The sequence below is a fragment of the Solanum tuberosum genome, unplaced genomic scaffold (assembly GCF_000226075.1).
Source record: "Solanum tuberosum cultivar DM 1-3 516 R44 unplaced genomic scaffold, SolTub_3.0 scf00239, whole genome shotgun sequence".
NCBI lineage: Eukaryota > Viridiplantae > Streptophyta > Magnoliopsida > Solanales > Solanaceae > Solanum > Solanum tuberosum.
In genome coordinates, this window is record NW_006239163.1 from 951,394 (window position 1) to 961,488 (window position 10,095).

The 10,095-nt window shown below is 34.3% G+C and overlaps 1 protein-coding gene across 1 annotated transcript; it reads right to left on the bottom strand.

Annotated features, from left to right (window-relative positions):
• Positions 1-300: 300 nt before the first annotated feature.
• Positions 301-7,072, bottom strand: LOC102588722 (serine/arginine-rich SC35-like splicing factor SCL28). The gene is made up of 7 exons (XM_006356930.2): positions 6,773-7,072; positions 5,007-5,084; positions 3,720-3,884; positions 3,539-3,597; positions 3,380-3,419; positions 983-1,282; positions 301-542 (listed from the first exon to the last, which is right to left on the bottom strand). Exons 1-7 carry the CDS (start codon positions 6,922-6,924, stop codon positions 536-538), a joined length of 801 nt encoding a protein of 266 aa, XP_006356992.1. The 5' UTR covers positions 6,925-7,072; the 3' UTR covers positions 301-535.
• Between the last annotated feature and the right edge of the window lie 3,023 nt (positions 7,073-10,095).

Consider the following 10,095-nt stretch of genomic DNA (forward strand, 5'->3'; position numbering starts at 1 on the left):
TAACACTTATTTTAAAACGGAGAAAGTATATTATTAAACATAATTAGCCCTTGATCGTTTGCTAAAATTGATACTTCACTATATTTCTGTGACTTTTAAAAAATAAGTTTCTTATCCAAACTACAACAAAAGGAATAAATCACCTAGTGATTCACCCATCTTACAACCTTTAAAGTGTTTTTAATTACTTTAGAATGGATTCCAAAATTCATTTATATAAACTAAAAGATTTGAGCAAACACTAAATAGATATCAGACACACGAGGATAGTTGCATGAGCAAAGAGAACAAGTAGCAACATTGCTATAAGTCCATTGTAACTTCATATATAGAGAACATAACCAGAAATAACCAAATGTCAACCCACGACTCAGCTATATATTACAATAGTTCATAGGTTTAGAGTGACATGACAAAAAGAAACAAAACACAAACATAACAGATGTAACCATCTATTATTGTTTGCATGTGTCCAATCATCTAGACCAAGATATTCCCAAGACCTCCAAAAAAGATCAGCAGATGGTGATAACCGTCAACGACTGCAAGGAGGGAGGGTAAAAAAGAACAATTTAGTCAAATTAAACAAGGGGAGATCACTAATATAAACAGGTTAGTAGCATATTTGTACAAGGAACAAGGCCAAAAATACAACACGACAAAGCTTTCTAATCTTTACACCTACTACTATCGTCACCAGCAATAGTATGCAACTTTTCCAATCAAATCCAAGAGAACATAAATAGATCAAAAAACTAAATGTCAAGTCAAGGCAATAGCTCAACCACCAACTCTCTACACCAAAAGGGTGCGATTCGAGCAGCTGCATCATGGTGTTTCCACGATGGTCCTTTAGATCCACGTAAAAGGATAGGTGTGTGTGAATATGGAGGAACAACTATCGAAAGGACATGGTTTCAATTGACAGTTGATATCGAAAATTCCTATTCAAACTTCACAAAAAGTTGATATCTTCACAAACCTGTAGGACCTAGAGGGAGATCTGGCTGAGCTGCCTCCATTTCTTCCAGGACTCTTGAGCCTCCTTGGGGTGGAGTCCACATCATGAGCAATTTGACTATTATCTCTTGGACTCATGCTGAACCTGCCTTTTTTCTGAATGCATGGAGAATTTGACCTTGACATTGGTCTTGATTGCCTTGAAGATCTTCCTTTCGACCTACAATTTCTGTCATCCCTTGGAGAAATAGACCGAGACTTTGACCTGGATCTCCTTGGCGAGTAGTAATCATCATCATGATTCTTCTCATGATCCCTGTCCCTGTGAACCATAGTGTAATTAAGCCACTTAATAAAAAGTGCCATGCAATGTAGTTTTTGCAATAGATATTGCTGTTGCAAACAGTACAAACAAGTAAAAACTAGCTCTGATTCTCAAATGACTGCTATACTAACTCACAAAAAAATATTGACATTTAACAAAACCACGAAGGTAGATTCATTCAATATCTTATCTACTAAACCAAAACCTTTACCTGTATCCTTATTTCATTGTCTGGAAAAAACTACAGTTTAATCCAGACACTGTTTAAGCACACTATATGGTACAGTTCTTCAGCATCTGATCACTTCAAAGCTCTCCTTTGCCCCAACTTTCAAAATCTCGAGATATCTTTCCTCAGGCATTATCACCAAATGTCAACGAGTAAAAGCTTCAAAAATCTTTGCCTCTTTGAAGATGATTTCTTTTGCCAACTATAAGCTCTAAATTATCTTCCTAACTGGGCATTGTGCAATGTTAAGAAATTAAACATGAATTTTAAGATAAGCAAATGAAGGTCTTTGTGATTGTAATATGTCCAGACCACTTCAATTGGTTCTCCATGGTACAATAGAAGGCTCATCCTTACTAGAAAAAATCCACAAAAGGAAAATCACATGAACTTTGATGATGGTGATTTGAAACTTCTGGAGATTCATCACATTTCATGAGCAAGAATCTTTGACTTTATGGTGATATGGTCCCTTTTCTCAATTGTCTTTATTAGTCCAGAATTCTTTAAGTCTCTTTCTCAATTTAGCATCTGCATTAATAAAGCCACCAGCAGATGTCATTCAAAAATCTACAGGATAGATGAATTATGCCTGCAAGACATTTGACATAATCTCAAGATAATAGTGTCTCATAAGAGTATTCAACAAAATTAGAAAGCCAAAGAGCCCTAACAAGCTTCCAACTCAAGGGACTGAGAAAGCCTCACTGCCTCAGCATTCCTAGTACACAAGATAACAGACAAATAACTAGAGAAAAGATCAATTCCTAAAATTCAAGTGGATACAGTTAGGGTGGCAATTGGGCGGGTTGGGTTAAATTTGGGCAGCTCAAAATGGGTCAAGACAATAAACGGGTTGAGACCCAACCCAATTTGGGTTGGGTCAAAACGGGTCATAACCCAACCTGCCAATTTTGTCTAAGTTTTAATAGCTTTATTTGTTATTTTATAAGCTTTTAGTACCTAATAAAAATAAATAAATATATATATATATATTTTGACAAGATTTCTCAAAAATCAATTTGGGTTACATATCAACCCAATTTTTAATGGGTTGAGCTAACAAATGGGCGGGTCAATTACCAATCCAAACCCAAATGGGTTGGGTCGGGTTGGGCGGGTTATGTTTGATTTTGCCACCCCTAGATACAGTGATGCTACCACCACTTTAGCAGATAAAAACATCCTACTTCACTCTCCTAAGTTCCAAACCACCAAAGAGGAAAAATAAGCACAAAACCATCAGATACCAACTAAGTTTTTATGGAAATGGTACAAAATTGGGTAAGATCCACCAATGTGCATAAGCCTTTAAAGGATATGTGTGCTAACAGGTAAACCCTGAAGGTGTTGTTCCCATCCCTGTCACTAGAGATGCTTTGTATCAGCCATCTCTCCTTTCTACAAACACCCAACTTAGGAGATATATATGCCAAAAGAAAGTTCAAAATGTACAAGAGTATATTACCATTACAAATAACTGAAATAAAAAAAGATAAATAGCACACAATTACAGAGCATCTTAAATATACAAGGGATACAACTGCAACTTATAAAAAAGAAGTTTTGACTAAGGACATGCACCATAATACTGCAAGCGACGCAAGCAGATCAATGTGAAAAGTCTCTCTTCAGAGCAATATTCATCTCCAAATGTAGGAAAAGGGACTAATTTTGTCTTGATAGTTGAACTTATGCACAGTATGGCAACAAATTTGTTGCTAATACGACTGCAGGCTTCACATTTCTTATACTCCAATAGATGTTCTTAGATTTTGTCCCATTGGAATCAGAAACAGTCCTTGCTTTTAAGAAAAATAAATAATACAAGAACACAAGCAAAATCTCTGTTATGAAACACAGACCTTGAGTCACGTCTTGCGGGGGAAGCCGAGCGCGAGTAAGCTGCCATAGAAAATTCTAGACCATTAATCTTTAAAAAAAATAAAATACTTTTGATCCTAACACTTGTTAAGAAACTAAACAACTATTTTAAAGAAGTGTGAGTTGAAATTCTAACTGACAGTGATATCTGCGACTTGGTGGACTCTGTCTCCTGTAGCTGCCTCGAGCACTAGGTCCACTAGTTAAACAGGAAAAGTAGTAGACTTAGATTCAGTGATGTGGGTGAATAACACTTGAGCTGGATAAGAGATTGATAATCAACATGGTTGCAACTTGAAGCAAACCACATATATGCTGCACCTTGTGCGTAAAACCTTGCGCATTTCTTTAGGGGTCTTTCGATTATCCTCAGCAAAAACAATCCTAATATCACGTCCACCAATAACTGTATTGTTTAAGTGTGCTTTTGCTTCAGCTGCATCTTCGGCATAACGGAACTTCACAAAGCCAAATCCTCGTGGTTCCCTACGTATAAGAGTAGAAAAAAGAAATAGATTGAATATCACAGTGAGCTTCTTTTCATCTTCTCAAAAGAAAATCATAGTGAGCGTTTTTTTACTTCTAAAAAAATCAAAGAGAGCTTTTATTTGTTCTAAAAAAATCATGGTGAGCTCACATTGCAAGTTGCTTGGTCTCTAACTCAATCAAGGAGGAGGGTTACAATATGCTGACAGTTAATGTAAAACTTGTTAATTTATGAAAGTGAGGGAAGGCTGCTTGCGATGATTTGGCCAGATATGACGTAAATCTCTAGATGCATCGCAACTATGTGTTAAATCGTGATGGTTTAAGATGTAAAAGATGCATGGTAGACTTAAATTACATGGCATAAAATTGTCTCCAAAAAATGTATATTCTAGAGCACACACAAAGAGAATATTACAAATAGTTATGTTTACTAGTTGAGATTAAAGCTTAAGCTTGTTGATAAACTCACCTAAACAAATATTTGTTAGGAGACTCTTGAATTGTGGTGTGAAATCTGTATGTAGATAAAAAGTGTAGAGAACCTTCATTTTTACAATATTTGAATGAGACATATATACCAGTGTTGTAAAAGGCGCACTTAAGACCTAAAACGAGGCTAAAAAAGTGTTGAGCGCTTCGCCTCGCTTAATGTCCGCTTCAGTCTCATCGTCAAGGTTCCAAGACGTACTTTTCTTTGCCAATGAGCCTCTTTGAAGAGGTGACACTAACCTTTTGATGTTTCACTTTATCATGATTACTTTTTTCAATTTCTTTTTACATATAATTATCATTCATGCTTCTAATTATTAGTCTTAAGCTATTTGCACCTTTTTTAATTAAAGCTCACATTTTATTTGCACTTTGTGCTAAATGCCCCAACAGACACTTAGAACTTTTTTGCGCTTTATGCTTTTGAAAACACTGGTCTATACAAAATGAAAAGGATAGTAGATAGTGAAGATTCATACTGCTAACACTAACTAGCTAGGTATCAAGGCTCAATTGCAATGTTATTGATCATAGTGATATCAACAAATAGTGGGACATAAAGGAAACAGATCCATTGATTGTTAAATATAGTACAAAATGGCAATCCATATAATCAAGGCAAAGGCATACCCAGTATGGTAATTCTTGGGAAGATAAACATCTCTTATGGGACCATAACGTTCAAAGGGGACCCTAAGATCTTCTGGCCTGCAAAAAAGTACAAAATGATTTAACATTGTATCAGGTTCAAATCTCAGCAGATACAGAAGAACACTAGGTGATTCTTTCCATTTGTCCTAGCCTTGGTGGACAGAACAAAGTTACTTGGTATGGTATCTGTTACTGGTGGGAGATGGTAGGTATCTTGTGGAATTAGTCGATGCGCGAAAGCTAACCCGGACACCACGGTTATATAGCAAAATTTGATGTGTGTGTGTGTGTGTGAGAGAGAGAGAGCGCAATCAGTTTATGAAATAGAAACGAAAACTACTCTACCCAACCTGAAGAAAAATCGGGTGTGCAATCTTTTATTAACCCATGTTAACTGATAAGCAGAAACCACCGTAAAAAATCTGCAATTTCATTTCTTTTTTCTTATTCTATAATTTCAAAAGGTTCTATAGCCATCTATTATATAAGTAACTTTATAGCCCATGTGTATCAATGTATGGAGATAAGATAGCTTACTCCTCAACATCACAACTAAACAACTTTCTCTTGGAGGTAAGACTTAATAATGTTCATCTTTAATGAAGAATATCATGTTAGCTTCTACCAGTGTTGCAAGGAGCAAGTGCAGGTATCAGAGGAATAGGATTGTGTTTGAACATGCAAAAATATTGTTGCTAGTATAAAATACGATTTAAAAAATGACCATGAACTAATGGATAGGAGAGAGTTTTCTGATAAGAGAGAACTCGAGTAAGTTCTTACATAATCTTTTTTTGTCCGACGCTTAGTTGATTGATTAATCAATCAATCCTTAATTATCTTTTGATAATTCAAGTCAAAAAGATGAACTTAAACAAGTCATTGATCTGGTGTTCTTTAGATCCAATAAAACATTGAGGTTATGCAAGAGTGCTAATTTGTCAATTGATCCAATTTTTTTGACGAAGCTAATCCCTGGTTTATCATGAGAATAAAAAAGTATTTGATGGATAATATAATTCAAATCAGAGCGATGTTGTTGAGACAAGTTCAGGAGAACTTTTATGGTTTGAGGGGAGCTCAAGTTAAAGGATGCAAAACTTCTTTCCGTTTTGAGATGTCCCAAAATATTTTAACACCATTCTGTCAACTCGATACAACTTCTATAACTTTCAAGAATTCCAATTTATTTGTTACATTATTATTTTAATATATAACTTTGATCTGAAGTTTCCTCTATTGAATCGATCTCTTATAATCAAAATCATTATAATATATACAAAGAAGGACTAGTATGAGGACTGAAATAACTCAAAAATCAAATTGTGGTTGACAAATGCATGAGCTATTAAAGGCCTGCATGAAAGAGGCTCATTGTTAACTAACATACCTAGAGAAATAATAACCTGAAAAGCATAATAGACATAAGAGCACCCCTCAAACAATTGAAAACTCCCTTAAACGCCTAATAAGCCATTTAATTCAGACAAAGACATGTTAAGCATTTCAATCCCAATGAAAGGGAAATTGTGACTTGCATAGTCATCCTAGAGAGGAACATGTGCGTATGAGTTCACAACAACAACAAATGAGAAGGAGAATTCAGAAAGAGAATTGCCCCCAAAGAGTTAGATGAAAACATGATTAAAAAAAGGTTTCGAATCCCAGCTAGCCGCAAAGTAAGCAGGGCAGGACATCACTCCCATTAGGTAAAAATAAACAAAATTGGGGAAGAGGATTGTTACCTGGCACTAAGGGGGATATTACGAACGAGAAGGCCAGAAGGTCCCGGAGAGCGACGTTCTCGGCGCCGGTCACGTGGTTCGTCGTGGCGTTTATGTCTCACGGGACTGCAACTTCTGCTAAGGCTCCGACTACGACTTCTGTACCTTCCCATTACCGTCGTCGTCTCTCTGTGAAGAGAAAATCCAAAACCCTAGTTTGATTTTCTTGGAATTGAAAACCCTAGCTCTAATTTTGGAGACAATAACTTCTCAGTTCCGATTAAGAGAAAAAAAAATCACCCTTTATTTTTGAACTTATACACAAAACGACCCGTGTCCTTTCATGTAAAGCGTAATAGGTCCTTTGATTGCTAGTTAGGGAATAGGCAGGGGCGTAGGCACATATGTATGTGAATTGTGACCCTTTGTCGGAAAAAAATGCCGCATATACAAGTAAAATAATATATGAAGTAATTAAATTAAATATTTTGAACACCTTTAACATATTAAGTTGTTATAGCATAGTGATTTAAGGTGTCTTGAATGTGTGTTTAGATATCTTTAATGAGTCGGTACTCGCGTGTTCAAATCTCACTTGCAACAATTTTTTCCCTTTTTCAAAAAGAGCTTTTGTTGTTTAATTTTTGGACCCTCTTCCTGAAATTCCTGGGTCCACCACTGGGAATAGGGACTTAGGGCATAGGAAGTGAATTATTTCAGAGGAGTATTGAAAATATCTTTAAATTTAACGAGAATTATTAGTTTTATACTCAAATAATTGATAATTTTAAAAACATCTCTCTAATTGTTGATTTTTCTTAATGCTATATATGATTTCAAAATACAATGAATATCACAATTTCTATATTCTATAATCTTTTTTGTTCTTCCTATTCAGAATATAAAGTATATTAAGTTTGAATTTAACTTTGTTTAAAGGATTTGAAAATCTTACCAAAAAGGGCAGGGGTTGTGGTTGAGTAGTAAGTACTCATTCATCCTTAATCAAGAGGTCTCAGGTTCGAATACTCTTGGGTACGGAGTTGTCTTTGTTAGGGAGCGTTTTACCCCCAATGTGAGACTTCTCGGCGCGAATTGGGATTTAGTCGGGATCCAATATGGGTAACCAGACACCACCCTAATGTGAGACTTTCCGGCGCGAATCCAAATTTAGTTAGGCTCCAATATTGGGTATCAGACACTGGATGAGAGACAAAAAAAAATTGAAAATCTTGATCTTGAAATATTGTCTCGAATGTAATTTGAATTATTTGATACATTACTTGAACAAATAGCGAACTTTGATTCCACATTGTGGACAAATAATTTATACATTGAATATGCTTTGAATTTTGATTTGCTTGTTCTTGATATTTGATTTGAATAGATCATTGAATGTTCATGGAGAAATCTATGAGGTGTTAAGTTTTGATTTAACTAATCAGAATATGACAAGCTCTAATTATACTAATGCATATTTGTGCCTATATTATGTTATAATATAGGGTCTGACATTTCTCCTCCCAAATGTGTATAAATTGAAATTGCTCAGCTTGATCAGTGGATTGGCGAGTCCTCATGCTCCGACGACAAAACCATTGATGTTTTAATTTTTTATTGTTTTTATGATCACTTTTGTTTCAGACTTATACGTTATGTATGGGTTACGCCCCAACCACTCTTATGGTGTTAGAAAGACTTGTGTCAGACTCAGTAGTATTCCGCTTATCTCTTATGTACTCTATTGGTATCTTTTATATCCTCTTATGATTTGAGACTTATATCTCTTGAAATTGTATTCATTTACGTCATGCTTATGCCAATAGCTTGTTTAGGGCCTCTCGGGGTTCTATTGGTCATGTCACGTCTAGGGTATACTTTGCATCATGACGAAAGGAAAGTATATCATTCTTTTTTAAATGGGGGGGGTTTTTTTTTTTTTTTGAGAAAAATAATGATAATCGTATGATATTTTTATCCTAAATAACACAAAAATTATATTTTTTAAAAAAATCATGAAACTTGAATGACTATCTAAGGAATTAAACTCTCGAAATAGGTTCATCTTTTGGATACCAACTAGTTGACTAACAACAATAAAATTAGGGAAAATTGTCTAACTAAACATATTCCACTACAATATATACTAATTGTATCTATACTTTCAAACAATTATATATCTTACAAGTACAGTAGAATCACTCTAAATTAATACACAATAAATTGATAAGCTGTGAAAAAAATCATTGATCTCAATAAGATAATATATTTTTGAAAGACCCCTATATAAATATATGCTCCCATTAATATTATGATTAATAATTCTTTAAAATTATAAAAATATCTAAAACAATTTAGTGAAATATAATTATAGTGTTTTTTGGTTTTGTTAAAAATTTAGTTGAAGTTCATCTCTATTTTTTCTTATAGCATCCAAAAGTTCTGGTGTTATTTTCTTGAACAACACAAAAATTGTGAAAAGTTCTAGATGCAATGAGTAATTTCTTACGTGTAACTTATTCCAAAGTTATTGTATCGTCTTCAACTTCAACTTCATCGTCAACATTATTTTCTCAGATGGTATCTACAATTTCTTCGAAGTTCTAAACCTTAGAATATGTATTATTTTCACCCGGGTAATCAAACATGTTATTGACATTCATTTTATTGTGGTAATCAAGATCATTAATCATGACCTCAAGTTCATGTATGTTATTTTCACAAGTGGGTTCATTTAAATTCCTTGGGGCTTCACAAGTGGATTCATTTAACCTTCATTGAATCTCGAAAACACTCTTTAAATTAATAAATATTAATTTATCCATTATATATTATCTCTACAAAATAACAATATTTATAATCGTAACAATGTATATTAATTTAGAGATATTCTACTATAATTAAGAGTTTCCTACCATACATTGAGGAAGATACAATCAGATACACATATCTCTAAATAATAGCCTAAATTAATTATCAGCACAATTAAACCATCACAAATTAATTTTCATGTCAATAACTTTCTATCTCTTTTATCAACCTCTCATCTCATGGGCCTCCACCACCATCCTCTCTCTTCCTTCCCTCTCTTCACCATGATTTATACCAATAAACCTCTAAAAGTCATATATGAAAGAAGGACATTACATATTGAAGTTTTCATCTATTCAATCATTATTCAAAGTCATGTGTCTATAATATATTTCAATTTGTTTTGTCTTCTAATTTTCAAAATTTAAGGTAAAACTCCATTGAGTTATGGTGTTCTTAATTTACTTACCATGGATAGTGATTATCCAAACAAGAAGATTGATAGTAAAGGTACTACATACCAGGGGCGGATC

Coding starts and splice junctions, on each gene's coding strand:
- LOC102588722 (XM_006356930.2), bottom strand. CDS start 6,924: ATGGGAAGGTACAGAAGTCGTAGTCGGAGCCTTAGCAGAAGTTGCAGT. Junction 5,085..6,772: donor AATATCCCCCTTAGTGCCAG/GTAACAATCCTC, acceptor ACTTTTTTGCAG/GCCAGAAGATCTTAGGGTCC. Junction 1,283..3,379: donor CCCGCAAGACGTGACTCAAG/GTCTGTGTTTCA, acceptor TATGGTTCACAG/GGACAGGGATCATGAGAAGA.